General features: G+C 42.9%; 2 protein-coding genes and 1 long non-coding RNA gene across 4 annotated transcripts in view; 2 read left to right on the top strand and 1 right to left on the bottom strand.

Annotated features, from left to right (window-relative positions):
• LOC106997876 (uncharacterized) overlaps positions 1-18,087 on the bottom strand; it is a 33,681-nt gene that overhangs the window by 13,670 nt on the left and 1,924 nt on the right. Inside the window, exon 1 of one of the 2 annotated variants that reach the window (XR_013403859.1) lies at positions 6,969-7,008. The exons of the other annotated variant lie outside the window; for it this stretch is intronic. This is a non-coding gene — a long non-coding RNA (uncharacterized LOC106997876). Of the gene's footprint in view, positions 1-6,968; positions 7,009-18,087 lie in introns of those variants that run through there. 2 annotated transcript variants of the gene reach the window in all.
• Positions 4,323-6,989, top strand: GJA9 (gap junction protein alpha 9). The gene has a single exon (XM_001113253.5). The coding sequence runs from the start codon at positions 4,442-4,444 to the stop codon at positions 5,987-5,989; it is 1,548 nt and encodes a 515-aa protein (XP_001113253.3). The 5' UTR covers positions 4,323-4,441; the 3' UTR covers positions 5,990-6,989.
• On the top strand, positions 7,172-16,724 carry MYCBP (MYC binding protein). The gene is made up of 5 exons (XM_001113156.5): positions 7,172-7,257; positions 7,458-7,530; positions 12,608-12,656; positions 13,222-13,351; positions 15,499-16,724. Exons 1-5 carry the CDS (start codon positions 7,174-7,176, stop codon positions 15,541-15,543), a joined length of 381 nt encoding a protein of 126 aa, XP_001113156.2. The 5' UTR covers positions 7,172-7,173; the 3' UTR covers positions 15,544-16,724.

Below are 18,087 nucleotides of genomic sequence, written 5' to 3' on the forward strand. Positions count from 1 at the left end.
TTTGTATTTTTAATAGAGAAAGGGTTTCAACCATGTTGGCCAGGCTGGTCTCAAACTCCTGACCTCAAGTGATCCGTTGGCCTTGGTCTCCTAAAGTGATGGGATTACAGGCGTGAGCCACCTCGCCTGGCCAGAGTATGCTATTATTAACATAATAAAGTCAATGGCAAGTTTCTCTGTCTCAGGAATACAACTATATTTTAGGAGGTTGATGCTTTTGCAAATCATATTAACAGAACAATGGCTGAAGAAAGGAACTAAAGACTCTAGAACTAGTTATTTAAAAAGCCAAAGCTGTCACTATTTGACATTCCTAAATTTAAATGATTAAACTTAAAACAGATGATCTCTTAATGTTTCTTTCCGGCAAATCTGAAGTTTGCTCATAGAGGAAAAATAATAGTTTAGTAAAAAATTTAAAGAACTGACTCTAGAGCCACAATGATTGGGTTTGAACGTCAGCTCCAGCTGTGTGACCTCAGGTAAATTAAGGTGTGCTTCTGTTTCCTCATCTGTAAGATGGGCGAAACAACATACTCACCACACAGGATTTTAGTGATGAACACATTTTGTATCTTAGTAGTTTGTTTGATTGTGTAACAGTTCCCTTTATATAAAGGGGACAGGAAAAATAGAAAATATTTATATTTTAAATGAAAAGTAATGAAAACATTCACTTTTAAAAAATCTTTCTTTTGGGGTATATTTCCTCTGAGATAACCTGGGATACCAACCTTAATATGGAATCTACTGGCAAATAATCCAAGCAGCTAAATTATAACTTGCCCCACTGTTTCCTTCAAGAGAGCAGCTATATGTCTTTAATAGGTCAAATACTGCTACAGTGAAAAGTTTCCATAATACTACCACCATACCAGTGAACAATCTCTTTCAAGTAGTATCTATAATGAGATTCTGGTACCACAGGGCTGGGCACTGTGGCTCACACCTGTAATCCCAGCACTTTGGGAGGCCGAGGCGGGCAGATCACCTGAGGTCAGGAGTTCGAAACCAGCCTGACCAATATGGAGGAACCCCATCTCTACTAAAAATCCAAAATTAGCTGTGCGTGGTGGCGCATGTCTGTAATCCCAGCTACTCCGCAGCCTGGGGCAGGCAAATCACTTGAACCTGGGAGGTGGAGGTTGCGGTGAGCGGAGATTGTGCCATTGCACTCCAGCCTGGGCGATAAGAGGGAAACTTTGTCTCAAAAAAAAAAAAAAAAAAAAAAAAAAAAAAGATTCTGGTACCATAAAATAGTTGAGAATTTTTGGAGTTCTTTTTTTTTTTTGAGACAGAGTTTCTGCTCTTGTCACCAAGGCTGGAGTGCAATGGCATGATCTCAGCTCACTGCAACCTTCACCTCCAAGGTTCAAGCGATTCTCCTGCCTCAGCCTCCTGAGTAGCTGGGGTTACAGATGCCTGCTACCACACCCAGCTAATTTTTTGTATTTTTGTAGGGACAGTGTTTCACCAGGTTGGCCAGGCTGGTCTCGAATTCCTGACCTCAGGTGACCCACATCGGCCTCCCAAAGTGCTGGGATTACAGGTGTGAGCTACTGTGCCGGGCTTGAAGTTCATTTTAACATGATAAGAATTTACAAAATTTGGGCCGGGCATGGTGGCTCACTTTGGGAGGCTGAGGCGGGTGGATCACTCAAGGTCAGGAGTTCAAGACCAGCCTGGCCAACATGGTGAAACCCTGTCTCTACTAACAATACAAAAATTAGCCGAGCGTGGTGGTGCTTGCCTGTAGTCTACTTGGGAGGCTGAGGCATAAGAATCACTTGAACCCGGGAAGTGGAGGTTGCGTGGGCCAGGATCCTGCCACTGCACTCTAGTATGGGCAACAAAGTGGGACTGTCTCCCCTGCCAAAAAAAAAAAAAAAAAAAAGAAAAAAGTGTACTTTTTCATAGTAAAGTATAAGTACTTTATTCATATTCATAAATATTACTGAGATGAATATCTGAAAATGTTCACCAACTGCCAGGAAGAAACCAGAATTTATTTCAAATTTATTCAATTTGTATTAAAAAAAACTAATCTAAATTTCTGTGAGAGCCAGATCTATTTCCTTTGGCTTCATTAAATGCTGTATCTTACTGAATTCTCAAATGAAGCATATTCATTGTCTCATTCATCTCATAAATGAGATTTAAAAATCACTGACTTTTTGGCTGGGCACGGTGGCTCACGCCTGTAATCCTGGCACTTTGGGAGGCCGAGGCGGGTGGATCACGAGGTCAGGAGATTGAGATCATCCTGGCCAACATGGTGAAACCCCGTGTCTACTAAAATACAAAAAATGATCTGGGGGTGCTGGCAGGCACCTGTAGTCCCAGCTACTCAAGAGGTTGAGGCAGGGGAATCGCTTGAACCCATGAAGTAGAGGCTGCAGTAAGCTGAGATTGCGCCACTGCACTCCAGCCTGGTGACAGAGCAAGACTCTGTCCCAAAAAAAAGAAAGAAAGGAAAAAAAATTACTGACTTTTCAAGCCAGTAATGGCATGTTGGGGAAAAAAAATTGACTTTGTTACAACTTTTATATCAAATAATCTTAATAAATAAGGTTAAGGTCAAGTTAGTAGTTTTAGAAACCTTTCCAAAAGTTCTCAGTTGAAAAACAGTAACAGGCCGGGTGTGGCAGCTCACGCCTGTAATCCCAGCACTTTGGGAGGCCAGGGCAGGCAGATCACCTGAGGCCAGGAGTTCCAGACCAGCCTGGCCAACATGGAGAAACACTGTCTGTACTAAAAATCCAAAATTAGCTGGGCATGGTGGCGCATGCCTGTAACCACAGCTACTCGGGAGGCTGAGGCAGGAGAATCGCTTGAACCCAGGAGGCGAAGGTTGTGGTGAGCTGAGATTGTGCCATTGCACTCCAGCCTGGGCAATAAGAGCGAAACTCTGTCTCAAAATAAACAAACAAACAAACAAACCCCAACAACAACAATAATAAACTTCAGCTAAGTAAGATGACTCCTCTCTGATGAGAAATCCTACAATTATATTATTATTTTTTTAATTTAAATTTTTTTTTTTTTTTAAGAGACAGGGTCTCTCTAATGTTGACCAGGTTGGTCTTGAACTCTTGGCCTCAAGCAATCCTCTCATCTCAGCCTGTGAAAATGCTAGGAGTATAGGCATGAGCCACCGTGCCCAGCGTACAATTTTATACATATATATGTGTGTGTATGTGTGTGCGCGTACATATATATATATATATATATATTTTTTTTTTTGATATGGAGTCTTGCTCTTTTGCCCAGGCTGGGGTGCAGTGGCATAATCTCCACTTACTGCAACCTCTGCTTCCCAGGTTCAAGTGATTCTCCTGCCTCAGCCTCCCGAGTAGCTGGGATTACAGGCACCTGCCACCACACCCGGTTAATTTTTGTATTTTTAGTAGAGACGGGGCTTCACCATGTTGGCCAGGCTGGTCTTAAACCCTTGACCTCAGATGATCTGCCCACCCCGGCATCCCAAAGTGCTGGGATTATAGGCATGAGCCAATGCACATGGCCTAAAATTATACTTTTTAAAAATTTTTTTGAGATGGAGTCTCACTCTGTTGCCCAGGCTGGAGTGCAGTGGCATGATCTTGGCTCACTGCAACCTCTGCCTTCCAGGTTCAAGTGATTCTCCTGCCTCAGCCTCCTGAGTAGCTGGGACTACAAGCGCCCGCCACCATGCCTAGCTAATTTTTGTATTTTTAGTAGAGGCGGGCTTTCAACATGTTGGCCAGGCTGGTCTTGAACTCCTGATCTCAAATGATCCACCCACCTCGGCCTCCCAAAGTGTTGGGATTATAGGTGTGAGCCACCCCGCCCAGCCTATATTCTTAATAGAGAATATATACACTCCTCCTCCAGGTATCATGTTTTTTCATTATATTGTGATGTCTAAATATAAGTGATTTTAAATTCCTGACAATTTAAACATATTATTGGTAACAGATTAACACTTTGGCCAGGTGTGGTGACCCACACCTGTAATCCCCACACTTTGGGAGGCCAAGGCGAGAGTATCACTTGAGTCTAGGAGTTTGAGACTAGCTGCAGCAATATAGTGAGACCCTGTCTCTACAAAAAATAAAAAAATTATCTGGGTGTAGTGGCACACACCTGTAGTCCCAGCTACTCAGGAGGCTGAGAGGGGAGATAATTGCTTGAGCCTGGGAGGTTGAGGCTGCAGTGAGTTGTGGCTGCAACACTGTACTCGAGCCTGGGCAACAGAGGGAGACTCTGTCTCAACAAAAAAACAAATAAAAAACCCCACAGCTATCTAGGGAAAAAGTAAAGCAACCAGCATATAGAAGTGACATATTGTTATATTTTCACCATAGGTTTGCTTTAAGAAATAGTGCTCCCTTCAGAATGGAAGAATTTAACTGCTTCTTATTTGATGGGGATCAGAGCTAAGATGGCTGACTAAATAAACATGGGGGACTGGAATCTCCTTGGAGATACTCTGGAGGAAGTTCACATCCACTCCACCACGATTGGAAAGATCTGGCTCACCATCCTATTCATATTTCGAATGCTTGTTCTGGGTGTAGCAGCTGAAGATGTCTGGAATGATGAGCAGTCCGGCTTCGTCTGCAATACAGAACAACCAGGCTGCAGAAATGTATGCTACGACCAGGCCTTTCCTATCTCCCTCATTAGATACTGGGTTCTGCAGGTGATATTTGTGTCTTCACCATCCCTGGTCTACATGGGCCATGCATTGTACCGACTGAGAGTTCTAGAGGAAGAGAGGCAAAGGATGAAAGCTCAGTTAAGAGTAGAACTGGAGGGGGTAGAGTTTGAAATGCCTAGGGATCGGAGGAGATTGGAGCAAGAGCTTTGTCAGCTGGAGAAAAGGAAACTAAATAAAGCTCCACTCAGAGGAACCTTGCTTTGCACTTATGTGATACACATTTTCACTCGCTCTGTGGTTGAAGTTGGATTCATGATTGGACAGTACCTTTTATATGGATTTCACTTAGAGCCTCTATTTAAGTGTCATGGTCACCCGTGTCCAAATATAATCGACTGTTTTGTCTCAAGACCAACAGAAAAGACAATATTCCTATTATTTATGCAATCTATAGCCACTATTTCACTTTTCTTAAACATTCTAGAAATTTTCCACCTAGGTTTTAAAAAGATTAAAAGAGGGATTTGGGGAAAATACAAGTTGAAGAAGGAACATAATGAATTCCATGCAAACGAGGCAAAACAAAACGTAGCCAAATATCAGAGCACATCTGCAAATTCACTGAAGCGACTCCCTTCTGCCCCTGATTATAATCTGTTAGTGGAAAAGCAAACACACACTGCGGTGTACCCTAGTTTAAATTCATCTTCTGTATTCCAGCCAAATCCTGACAATCACAGTGTAAATGATGAGAAATGCATTTTGAATGAACAGGAAACTGTACTTTCTAACGAGATTTCCACACTTAGTACTAGCTGTACTCATTTTCAACACATCGGTTCAAATAATAACAAAGACACTCATAAAATATTTGGAAAAGAAGTTAATGGTAACCAGTTAAGGGAAAAAAGAGAAACTGAAGGCAAAGACCGCAAAAGGAACTACTACTCTAGAGGTCACCGTTCTATTCCAGGTGTTGCTATAGATGGAGAGAACAACATGAGGCAGTCACCCCAAACAGCTTTCTCCTTGCCAGCTAACTGCGATTGGAAACCGCGGTGGCTTAGAGCTACATGGGGTTCCTCTACAGAACATGAAAACCGGGGGTCACCTCCTAAAGGTAACCTCAAAGGCCAGTTCAGAAAGGGCATAGTCAGAACCCTTCCTCCTTCACAAGGAAAGTCTCAATCACTTGACATTCCAAACACAGCTGATTCTTTGGGAGGGCTGTCCTTTGAGCTAGGGTTGGTCAGAACCTGTAATAATCCTGTGTGTCCTCCAAATCACGTAGTGTCCCTAACGAACAATCTCATTGGTAGGCGGGTTCCCACAGATCTTCAGATCTAAACATTGGTTGGCTTTTAGACATTGTATATATTATCAGAGAAGTAGCCTAGTGGTGGTGGGGCACGGACAAAATAGATATGGGCAGCTCTAAAGACCAGCTGTTAAGACAGACGGCAAACTCATTTCAGCAAGGGAAAAACAGCTCTAATTCTAGATTGTGAAAGAACACTTCTAAATCCAAAGACATAAGGTTGTCAAATCAGGATTTTTTTTTTTTTTTTAATGATATTCTTTCGAATGTGTGTAACTGATTTTGGGAATATCACATGTTCAGAACTGGGGCTAAATGGTTTGATCAGGTTTTCTCTTTGAAGAGACCACAGCCTTAGGACACGGTTCTTCATCTACATAATTCCACCTTGGACACTGGGTTAATTTTGTTTGCCCCTGAAACACAATCACGTAGTTTCCTTCTAGACTGCATCCTGATATGTCTCGAGTATAATCACATGTTGCTACCTAGTAAATAAAATCTTAAAAAGATCCGTGGCTTTCTTTCACCAGTTCATAGCATCGTGATTCATTGCCCGGATTGGACTCGGCTCTACTCACTGGACATCTAACCTCTCCACTTAATTAACAGTACGCACCCTACAGGGGTGTTGTGAGGATTAAAATTTAAAATACCCGTGTTTTCTACAGTGCCTGGCGCACAGCGCTCAAAAGCTATTGCAAGCTCGTTACTGCTCATTCTCCAGAAGCCCACATCAAGTCAGCCACGACTCAAGGAGACTCCAAAGATAAAAGCTGGAACCAAAATACATGATTCTAAACACCCTCCTCAGCTACTGCAAAGTCGTGAGCACTTTCTCAGGAAGAGAGCCAAAAAGTCCAGCACCTATGGGTCACCACAGTTTCCGAGGTCCCAGATGAGAAAAATGAGCTCGCTACCACCGTGCGGCGATCCTTCCTCTCGCAATAGTCCCAGTGCTCCCGGGCCCTGCCTCCGGACGCCAGTACAGAGTTACCAAAATCTCACCTCTTGCAAAGAAAACGAATCGCTACGGGGACCGGAAGAGGAAGAGGTGCGGCTCCAACAGCCAGAGGGGCGGGCATACGCAGCCTCCCTCGGCTCAGCCTGCAACGGGGGATGCAGAGCGTCCTGGTCGCCATGAAAACAGGCCACACCCCGGCGATCCCTGCCCGTGGTTCGCAAGTGCGCAGCCGCGCGCCCCCTTCCGCGCATGAGCAGTTCTGCTCCCAACCCGCCAGTCGCGGTCTCCGGCGCCAGCTACGCCGCTGCCGCTGTCACTATGGCCCATTACAAAGTGAGGGGGGCGCGGCGTGGCTGGGGGCATGCGGGCGGTAGCAAGCCGTTGGTCGGCTCTGGGTGGGAGTGGGGTCGCGCGCGCAGGTTTGGGCGGGAGGGCCCCGAGGTAGCGAGGCGGAGGCGGGGTTGCCAGACTCCTAGCACCTTCTTCCTGCTCGGCTCCCGGGCTCTGGCCACTGACCCCCGGTGTCTCTTCAGGCCGCCGACTCGAAGCGTGAGCAGTTCCGGAGGTATTTGGAGAAGTCGGGGGTGCTGGACACGCTGACCAAGGGTGAGCCTGGGCTAGGAGAGGGTACCTCGTGCCCTCGTCGTGCTCCCCGGCGCTGCCCCTTTCCCCAGCGGGCCGTAGCGTGGGGAAGGAGGGGAAACAGATGGGGCCCGTCCGGGGTCCAGCGAGGTGGGCCTCGGGGTTCGGTAGGGACCTGGCTGCTGGAGGCCGCCCGGGTGAGGTAGCCTAGCTACGCTACCCTTCTCTGCACTGGGAGTGAAACTCTTGCAGCTGTTGCAAAGTCTCTTCAACTTCCGTTGCTTTGCCTCGAGCAGCCGCAGTGGACATGTTTGCCAAAGACCTTCAGATCCCAATTCCTCCCACCTTACGGTTTTTGTGGAGTCCTCAGAATCTTGTTAAGAAACAGTTTCCCTCCAACAAAGAGCAACTGGAAAAATGACCGAATTTCAAAGTGGGCTATGAAATAGTTGAGTGAGCCTAATCCCCGAAGTAGGAGATGCATGGCCAATTTGGCTGTGGCTTTTCAGCCCCCATTCCTTAGTCTGTGTCAATTTTTATTTTGTGTATATTTCATAGTTAAAGTAGAATTACAGTTTAAAGAGCTCGAGGGCATATCAAAATGGTTACATTGTTTTCACTTTTTAAAATGAAAACTTACTGTTAACGCTGTATCTCTTCATTCGTGGCTTCGAGATCTAAGTAAGTAGATGAGTAAAGTGTCGGAAACAGGAGGATTCCAAGGGGTAGGGTACAGTTTACTTCATTAGCTTAACAGTAATTTAAATGCCTGCTATGTCACTTAACTCACTGGGATTTTCAAGGGTGTAGAATGGAATTGTTGGCAGGGATCAGGACTTGGGTCAAACTAGGAAGTTTGGGAAGTGTGGGAAATAAGTAGGTAACTGCTCTTTGGACAGAAGCAAAGTTTAGAGGAAAATTCTAGGAGCATAACTCCTGGGTCTTAGCAGAAAGCAGGCTAGTAATTTTGAATTGTTACCTATTTGGGGTTCAGATAATAGTTTACCTCTTTGCAAATAAACTTCAGCAAGTATTAAGGGACTACTCTGAAAGTACTGTGCTATGTTGTCTCTGGAAGTGTCACAGATGCTTTGAATGTCATTCCCTCTAAAAACTCCATAAGTTCATTTCTTTCATTTAATCATTTTACTCAGGCATCTGTTCTGCACACTGGAGATAAGCAGAGGAGGATAAAAGTCTCGGCTCTCATAAGCTTATGTCCTAGTTGAGGGAGACAAATACATAAATACCTAGTGTCAGCTAGAGGTAAGTGTTACAGATAAAAATACAGCAGAAGTTAGGGATAAAGAGTAACAGGTGAGGCCAGGCACGTGGCTCATGCCTGTAGTCTTAGCACTTTGGGAGGCTGAGGTGGGTGGACTGCTAGAGCCCAGGAGTTCAAGAGCAGTCTGGGCAACATGGCAAAACTCCCGTCTCTTAAAAGAAAAAATTGCTGGGCATGGTGTGTGCCTGTAATTTAGCTACTCTGGAGGCTGAGGTGAGAGAATCACTTGAACCCAAGAGGTCAAGGGTCCAGTGAGTTGTGATTGTGCCCCTGGGCAACAGTGACACTCTTTCTCAAAAAAAAAAAACAAGTGACAGGTGGGATGTGTGTGTCATTTTATATAGGGTGGTGGGGGGAAGGCCTTTCTTAAGTACTTTTGAGCAGAAACCTGAAAGAAACAATATCTGTCAAGAGTTTCAGGAAGTATAAGGAGGCCAGAGTGGTTGGATGGAGCAAGCGAAAGATTGAATGGTAAAAGGCAGAAAAATGACAGTTGTAGGAGGTAACTGACTACACAGAAGATGTTGCCCAAGCTGGAGTGCAGCGGCATGATCTCAGCTGACTGCAGCCTCCACCTCCGGGTTCAAGCGATTGTCCTGCCTTAGCCTCCCAAGTAGCTGGGGCTACAGGCATGCGCCACCATGCTCAGCTAATTTTTTGTATTTTTAGTAGAGACGAGGTTTCACCAGGTGGGCCAGGCTGGTCTTGAACTCCTTACCTTGCCTCAGCCCCTCAAAGTGCTGGGATTACAAGTGTGAGCCATCGCGCCTGGCCTCCACTAGAATTTAACCTTTTAATCTCCTTAGATTTCCAGGCTCCTAAATAACATCAGCCAACACAGTATTGACGTGATTTATTAAAAATTTGATTTTCAGCTTCAAACACAGGTGCTTTATACAATTCTATTTGTTTTTACTTTTTATTTTTTTTTGAGACAATCTCACTCTGTCACCTAGGAATGCCTGGCCTCAAGTGATCCTCCTGTCTTAGCTTCCCCAAGTGTTGATGTTATAGGCATGACCCACTGTGCCCAGCCTCACAAATTTAATTTACATATATATATATTTTTTTGAGACAAGGTCTCTGTCGCCCAGACTGGAGTGCAGTGGTGCAGTCACGTCTCACTGCAGTCTTAATCTCCCAGGTTCAAGCAATTCTTCCACCTCAGACACCCAAGTAGCTGGGACTACAGGCATGCACCACCATGCCCAGCTAATTTTTAATTTTTTTTTTTTTTTTGAGACGGAGTCTCGCTCTGTCACCCAGGCTGGAGTGCAGTGGTTCTGTCTTGGCTCACTGCAAGCTCCGCCTCCCGGGTTCATGCCATTCTCCTGCCTCAGCCTCCCAAGTAGCTGGGACTACAGGTGCCCGCCACCACGCCCAGCTAATTTTTTGTATATTTAGTAGAGACAGGGTTTCATCGTGTTAGCCAGGATGGTCTTGATCTCTTGACCTCGTGATCCGCCTGCCTAGGCCTCCCAAAGTGCTGGGATTACAGGCGTGAGCCACCATGCCCGACCAGTTTTTTTTTTTTTTTTGGGTAAGTCGGGGTTTTGCCCAGGTTGATCTCAAGCAATCCTCCTGCCTTGGCCTCTCAAAGTGCTGGAATTTCAGGCATGAGCCACTGTGTCTGGCCTAAATTTTTTACAGCTTATTTCCAAGATGATTTGAAATAGTTTATAACATTAAAACACTATGAAAGGATGGCTAAAGATAAAGATGATAAATCATTTGGAAGCTGAAGCATTTTAGCTATTTTGAGCAGTATATCAACCTCTAAAAATCCTGGCTACGAAGGCAAAAAGGGGTGCACGATTGGGTATAGAGTTCTTGTCTGATTAGAAGGAAGTGCATTTCATTTATAGAAAAACACAGGAAACTTAGTATTTACAGTATCTTCTGCAATGATCAACCTTGTAAGTACCACTGACAGAAATTAGAAGCCGAGAGAAATGGGGTGGGGGAATAAGAGGAGAGGAAAGAGTATTAATATTCATGTCTTATAAAATTAGGATTTGGCTGGGTGTTCATGCCTGTAATTCCAGAACTTTGGGAGGCTGAGGAGGGCGGATCACCTGAGGTCGGGAGTTCGAGACTAGTGTGACCAACATGGAGAAATCCCGTCTCTACTAAAAATACAAAATTAGCCGGGCATGGTGGTGCATGCCTGTAGTCCCAGCTACTAGAGAGGCTGAGGCAGGAGAATCGCTTGAACCTGGGAGGCGGAGGTTGTGGTGAGCGGAGATTGCATGCCTTTGCACTCCCGCCTGGGCAACAAGAGCGAAACTCCGTCTCAAAAACAAACAAAAACAACGAATTTCTCAAAAAATAGTGCCGTTAAGTGTATTTAGATGAAGAGTAACTATCACAACTCAATGTAAGTTGTTAAAAATAGTTGCCCATTTGATTTTTTCATACTGTATATTATTTTGGTAAGTTGTTAAAACTCTAAAACAAAAGAAGTATGTAAGTTGGTTTACAACAGGACTTAACTTGAGGTCTAGATATCTATCACTGTTTTTTTTTCTTTTAGACAGAGTCTTGCTCTGTTGCCCAGGCTGTAGTGCAGTGGCATGATCTCAGCTCACTGTAAGCTCCACCTCCTAGGTTCACGCCATTTTCCTGCCTCAGCCTCCTGAGTAGCTGGGACTACAGCTGCTGGCCACCATGCCCAGCTAATTTTTTGTATTTTTAGTAGAGACGGGGTTTCACTGTGTTAGCCAGGATGGTCTTGATCTCCTGACCAGGTGATTTGCCCGCCTCGGCCTCCCAAAGTGATGGGATTACAGGCGTGAGCCACTGCGCCCAGCCACATTTTTTTGTGTGTGGTTGCTTTTTTTGCTTTTATTAAATTTTTCAAAGGGTTCCATGCACAAAAAGGCCAACCACTAAATTAGAGTTTTTTTATCGAAGTAGTAAATTCTAGGAAGAATTTGTTCCATAGATGAAGAGCAAGGCAGTGCTCATATGAGTGATTAGATATGAAACCACTCAAGTATATCTTATTTTAATGTTGATTTGAGCATGTTGACTACAGGTAAAATTTTTGATTAGTGGTTATTTAGCAAAACAAACTTCACTTTTAAGACCATGTTTGAATTCAGAGCGTCTTCCAGTAATTACCATAGTCCTGTTGATTCTTTCCTAAATTCTCGAATTTCTTTCTTCTCACTGTTCTATCACTCCCATCACTCTACTGCAGGTTGCTGTCTTTTTAAACTGGATTACCACATCAGCCTTTTAACCGTTCTTCCTGTCTTTATCCTCATCCCACTCCAGCTGGTTCACATAGCAGTTAAGAGTGGATCCTGTCACTCCCTTCCTTAAAACTGTTTAATTATATGCCAACCAAATTTGCATGACCCTCCATAATGTGGCCATGACCACCTTTCCAGCTTCCTTTCCTGCCAAATTACATCTCCAGCCATACTTGAATTTTCAGTTCCTCAATACATTGTTTTCTTGCTCCTGGGCCTTCCCATTTTAAAACACTCATCCCCTAGGTATCAGGTCTTTGCCTTCCTTTAGGAATCCTTCCTTGATGTCCTAGGCTTGCTTAGGTGTTCTTCCAGTGTGCTATCGTAACCCATTATCCAGTATTACTGCTTGATACCCTCTAGTTCCTTGCATATCTTTTACGCTTGACTGTAAATTTGTTGAGAACAGGGACCTTGTCTGTCTTGTTCAGCATTGTATAGTCTTTGCAACGTGCTCAGCATATAGTTGGCACCTAATATTTACTGGGTAATGGAATATAATTTCAGCCATTCAAATTGAATACGTCAATTGTTGCTTTTTCTGCTTTTTGATTTGCAGTGTTGGTAGCCTTATATGAAGAACCAGAGAAACCTAACAGTGCTTTGGAGTATCCTTTCATCTTTCAAGTCAGAAAAAGGCTTTATTTTGAAACTCTTATTTTTTTAGATAGATAATAACCTTTAAAATACTTCTGAATATTGAGAAAGTTAGTTTTTTTTTTTTTTTTTTTTTTTTTGAGACGGAGTCTTGCACTGTTGCCTGGTGGGGAGTGCAGTGGTGTGATCTTGGCTCACTGCAACCTCCGCCTCCCGGCTTCAAGCGATTCTCCTGCCTCAGCCTCCCAAGTAGCTGGGATTACAGGTGCCCGCCACCATGCCCAGCTAATTTTTTGTATTTTTAGTAGAGACAGCGTTTCACTATGTTGGTCAGGCTAGTCTCAAACTCCTGACCTCATGATCTGCCCACCTTGGCCTCCCAAAGTGCTGGGATTACAGGCGTGAGCCACCATGCCCGGCCGAGAAAGTTACTTTCACTTGAGTTTTTGGATGGTGATCTCTGGGTAGATATTGGTGGTAAAGTGGGTGACTCTGGTCAGGGATATTGATACTACTCTGTGCTATTTCATTAGTTTCATTCATGTCTAATAAGTAAGTTCTTAACATTGATAATAGTTTTTTAAAGCATCACTTAGGAGCTGCTACCCCAGAGAATCCAGAAATAGAGCTGCTTCGCCTAGAACTGGCTGAAATGAAAGAGAAATATGAAGCTATTGTAGAAGAAAATAAAAAACTGAAAGCAAAGGTAAAATTTTAAAAATAAGTCATGTGAAGATAATTTTACCTGTAATAATTATATGATGAAAACCTCACTAAAATGGACAGGAGGGGAGGAAGGTGGGTGAATATCAATTTGAATTAATTGCAAAGGCCAAAGTTATGCTGTGTCTAGAAGACCACAAGACAGGCTGGGCGTGGTGGCTCGTGCCTGTAATTCCAGCACTTTGGGAGGCCAAGGTGGGCAGATCACGAGGTCAAGAGTTCAAGACCAGCCTAGCCAACATGGTGAAACCCTGTCTCTACTAAGAATACAAAAATTAGCCAGGCATGGTGGCATGTGCCTGTAATCCCAGCTACTCGGGAGGCTGAGGCAGGAGAATCACTTGAACCCGGGAGGTGTAAATTCCAGTGAGCCGAGATTGTGCCACTGCATTCCAGCCTGGGTGACAGAACAAGACTTCATCTCGCGGAGGGGGAAAGAAAAGAAAAAAAGAAAACCACAAGACTTACTGGAAATAGGACAAGCAAAGAAGCAAAGTGTGGTCAAAAAGAGGTCTGGCCGGGTGTGGTGGCTCACGCCTATAATCCCAGCACTTTGGGAGGCCGAGGTGGGCAGATCACCTGAGGTCGGGTGTTCGAGATCAGCCTGGCCAACATGGAGACACCCTGTCTCTACTGAAAATACAAAGTTAGCCGGGCTTGGTGGTGCATGCCTATAATCCCAGCTACTTGGGAGGCTGAGGCGGGAGAATTGCTTGAACCCGGGAGGTGGAAGTTGCAGTGAGCCAAGACCGTGCCACTGCACTCCAGCCTAGGCAACAAGAATGAAACTCCATCTCAAAAAAAAAAAAAAAAAGGGTTCTTAGGAACCAGCATCAACAAAAGGATGAGAATATTGGTTAATGCTCTTTATAAGTAAATGGTCAGTTCTGAAGTTCTTAAGCAGTTGATTTTAAGTAGGCCAATATGGGGCCACTGCTTTGTAAATGGTACCTCTTAGAATGTGTACAGTTCATAGTCTGCAAGGCCATATGTGGTGGCCCTCTGTAAATTTGTTAGGAGTTAATTTTATCTAGTGCTAAAGTTTTTTCTTTCTTTTTTTGAGACAGGGTCTCTGTTACCCAGGCTGGTGTGCAGTGGTGCAGTCATGTCTCACTGCAGCCTTGACTTCCCAGGCTCCAGCAATCCCCCGACTTCTGCCTCCTGAGTAGCTGGGACTGCAGGCATTTGCCACCATGCTTGGCTAATTTTTAAATTTTTTTAGAAATGGGGTCCCGCTATGTTGCCCAGGTTGGTGTCAAACTCATGGGCTCAAACGTTCCTCCTAGCTTGGCCTCCCAAAGTGTTGGGATTATAGACATGAGCCACCGCACCCAGCCAGTTTTTTCTTTTTTCAAAGTCCTGTGAGAATTTTCATGAACTTCAAGTTAATCAACTCTTAAGTCTTTGAGGTCTTAAAACGTTCTTAATCACATAATGTATTTTACCTTACTCTGAGTATTTCTCATAATTTATCTTCTCAACAACTTTGTGAGATAAGTGAAACAAGTACACAAGCCACTTTGTAGGCGAGGAAACGAAAGCACAGTGAAGTCTAATAAGCTTCTCAACTCCAACAGGTAGTTGGCAGAACCCTAATGTTAGCCTGGTGTTCTTGCAAGGAACCACACTTAGCATAAAATAAAATGCATTTATTTTAAATTATCCAAGGTTCCACAATGTGTAATGCTAGTTAACTCTTTGGAACCTTTTAACTCAAAGACATTAGTAGTTGTTTATTGGCTAAGTTAAGACATGTCACCTAACTCTTTATCTACTTTTCAGTGGGTATTTTCAGTAAACTTTTGGTGGAGAGGAAGAAAGTTCCTTAAAAGCAAATGAATCTTTGGGAAGATACAGTTTATTGCATATCAAGTATTTGAACAGTACAGTCATGATCTGGAATGAAATTTTAGTTTCAAAGCAATTTTAAAGGTTTATATGAAAAGGGCTTTCATTAGATTCGATTGTATTAAATCTTAAATCACTGAAGGATTTAAAATGGATGGTTATAGAAACTGATATAAATACCATTTACTGGCTTGATAACTAGTTGAATAGTTACCTTGTTTTTCTATTTTTTACCCAATTTAGAATGAAATTCACCTAAATTCCTCTGTCTTTGCCCCATAGCTTGCTCAGTATGAACCACCTCAGGAGGAGAAGCGTGCTGAATAGGATTCTTCTCAGTTGAAAAGACAATGAAAAATGGTTTTGTATGACTTGAATAGTTTGTATAGTATATAATCTTTTCTGAACAGATGCTATAGAACTCTTTTAATATGTTTAATTCACCTATCACACTCTGTTAAAAACACATAGAATCATCAATAAAAACTCAATATAACTTTCTTTGGGTCTTAAAGCAGGAGAATCCAAAGTAAATCCTGGAAAAAACCTAAACACAGCCATCTAACTCATTACCTTAAAAGACATTCTGTTTATTAGTCTGATTAGGAATGATGGCACTGGTTGTATTTTAGCCAAGACAGTTTAGCATGGAGCTATTCCTTGGTATAGTTCAGGATATGAACACAGGTACAGTCATTCTTTGAAGGTGACACTGTTGTGTATATTCCCTATAGGCAGCTGGAGAGATCTGTGTGACACAAGATGCTTTTGTACAGGTTCCCATGAATCTTTTGCTCTTGTTTGTGTAACATGGAACAAATAACTTCTTTGCCACCACTTTGCCTTAGATAACTGTGTGTGTGTGCCAGTTTGAACTCTGACACCACATTTTCCTTCTATGCAATCATGCCTTGTCTGATAATCTTGCATTGCTTTGCTCTAAGCTTTAGTGGGTCCTAGTTGCACACTGGCCTTTCTGTGCTGTTTTTCAATTTGCCTAATAATAGCAGTTACCCTTATTGTAATTTATGTAACTTTAAACAGGATCACACTGTACCCCCTGCCTGCCTTATTTGCTTACTGAGCACAGGACAGAGGCAATATACAACTCTGGGTTCACACACAAGCTGAGATGAGAAGAGGAATGAGCCATATATTGTGGAAAATCATAGTTTGTAGGTATAATTATATAGTGCTTTTCTCCCTCAAAGTATTTTTCTAGTCTTGAATTCATTTTATCTTCATTATATAATCCCTGTGAAGTAGGTGGGACAAGTATGAGGGGAAGAGGGGTGCTGAATTTTTAGGCCAAAGACTGATATTAATACAAATCACTCACTAACTGTAGAGCCTTGGGCATATCAGTGAACTGCTCTAAGATTTACTGTCTTCATCTGTTTAATGAGTAGAATATCCGTGATGCCTACCTCACAGGGTTGTTGTGAGGGTCAAATGAGAATGTATGTGAAAGATTTGTAAATGGTAAAGCACTATATTCTTGTTTGTTAGTCCTTTTTCCTTTCTTTGGGTAGACCTACAGTCAGATGTTTTGTTTTATTGATCACTTATTTTCCTTACTGATAAGACTGTCATTTTATAGACATATTCCTATTTCATATATTCTCTCTCTCTTGTTAGAGAACCTTTCTTTGTTTTTGGTCAAAACACATAGAAAACAAAATGATCCAATGAAAACTGGTTTAACTAGCAAAAGCCTTGGCACCTGTTGGAGACTATGGCCAAGCCAATTATAAGGGCATTTAAATCAGCCCTGTTAGTAGGAATGTGGCTATGGCTGGTGGTGCCTCTTCAAGTCACAAGTTTGTTTTTGGAGTGGGCCCAGAAGATCATTCGCTTGAATAGATTTCTCTTTTACCAATTTGAGTACCTCCTACATGGGCAGCAGTGGACTAAGTGCTGGGTGTGATAAAGAGGAATGACTTAATTATGAGACTATATAATCAAATACAGTGTGGGTTAGGACCTGTGACAGACCATTATTATAAAGCATGGCTCCATGAGGGTTTTGGAAGAGAGGGAGACTTGGCTTCTTTAGTTGGTGTGACAGTTTTTTGGTAGATACAGGTTGAAATTTTTTTGTGGCAGCCAATCCTCATGTGCTTTTTACTCATTGGATTAGTATTAATATTTATGTCAGTAAGCCAGGTGACTGTGACTGTCTTTGGTACTATCCTTTTTGAACAGAAAGGCAACATGTGGGTTCGATAATCACACTTTTAGGTGAAACTGACTTGCTTAAACTGCTGTAACAGTCAGTGCTATTTAAGAATTCAGGATCAGCCTAGACTCTAGAGGTCCTCTTCAACATTTCTGTCAAGGATTTGGATGAAGACAATATACCACAAGATGCTCGATGGAAGAGAGAATGGATCCCACCAGTTAAGCTCCTGTTATGCTTCTGTTGCTTTGTCTATAAAATATCAACTTCACATCTTGCCTACCTCACAAGGTGGTTGTAAGAATCAAATTAAATATAACGGATGTAAAAGTGCCTTGCAAACTGTAAAGGATTACATACAGACCAGATGGTAGTGCCAAATCTGTGACACAAATTGGAAAGTCTGTTTGGAAGACTATATTGAAACAAGCTTTAAAATGATTAACCACGTGGAATACCCAAACTGCTGGGCCTAAACCAAAAAGTTGAAGTATCAAGTCTTAACGTTTAGGTTCAGAAATGCAGCTATAGACATTTAGGCACTAGGATTGCTGACAAAGTGTTAGTTCCAGTGATTATCAATGTGAACCACTCTATGGATCCTTAAAAAAAATTCCATTCTGGAAAGTACAAATAGAAATATTGTCTAGGTGTTAAATGGTCATTCTGAAAGTTGTACTGTTTAGTATTGC

The sequence above is a fragment of the Macaca mulatta genome, chromosome 1 (assembly GCF_049350105.2).
Source record: "Macaca mulatta isolate MMU2019108-1 chromosome 1, T2T-MMU8v2.0, whole genome shotgun sequence".
Taxonomy (NCBI): domain Eukaryota; kingdom Metazoa; phylum Chordata; class Mammalia; order Primates; family Cercopithecidae; genus Macaca; species Macaca mulatta.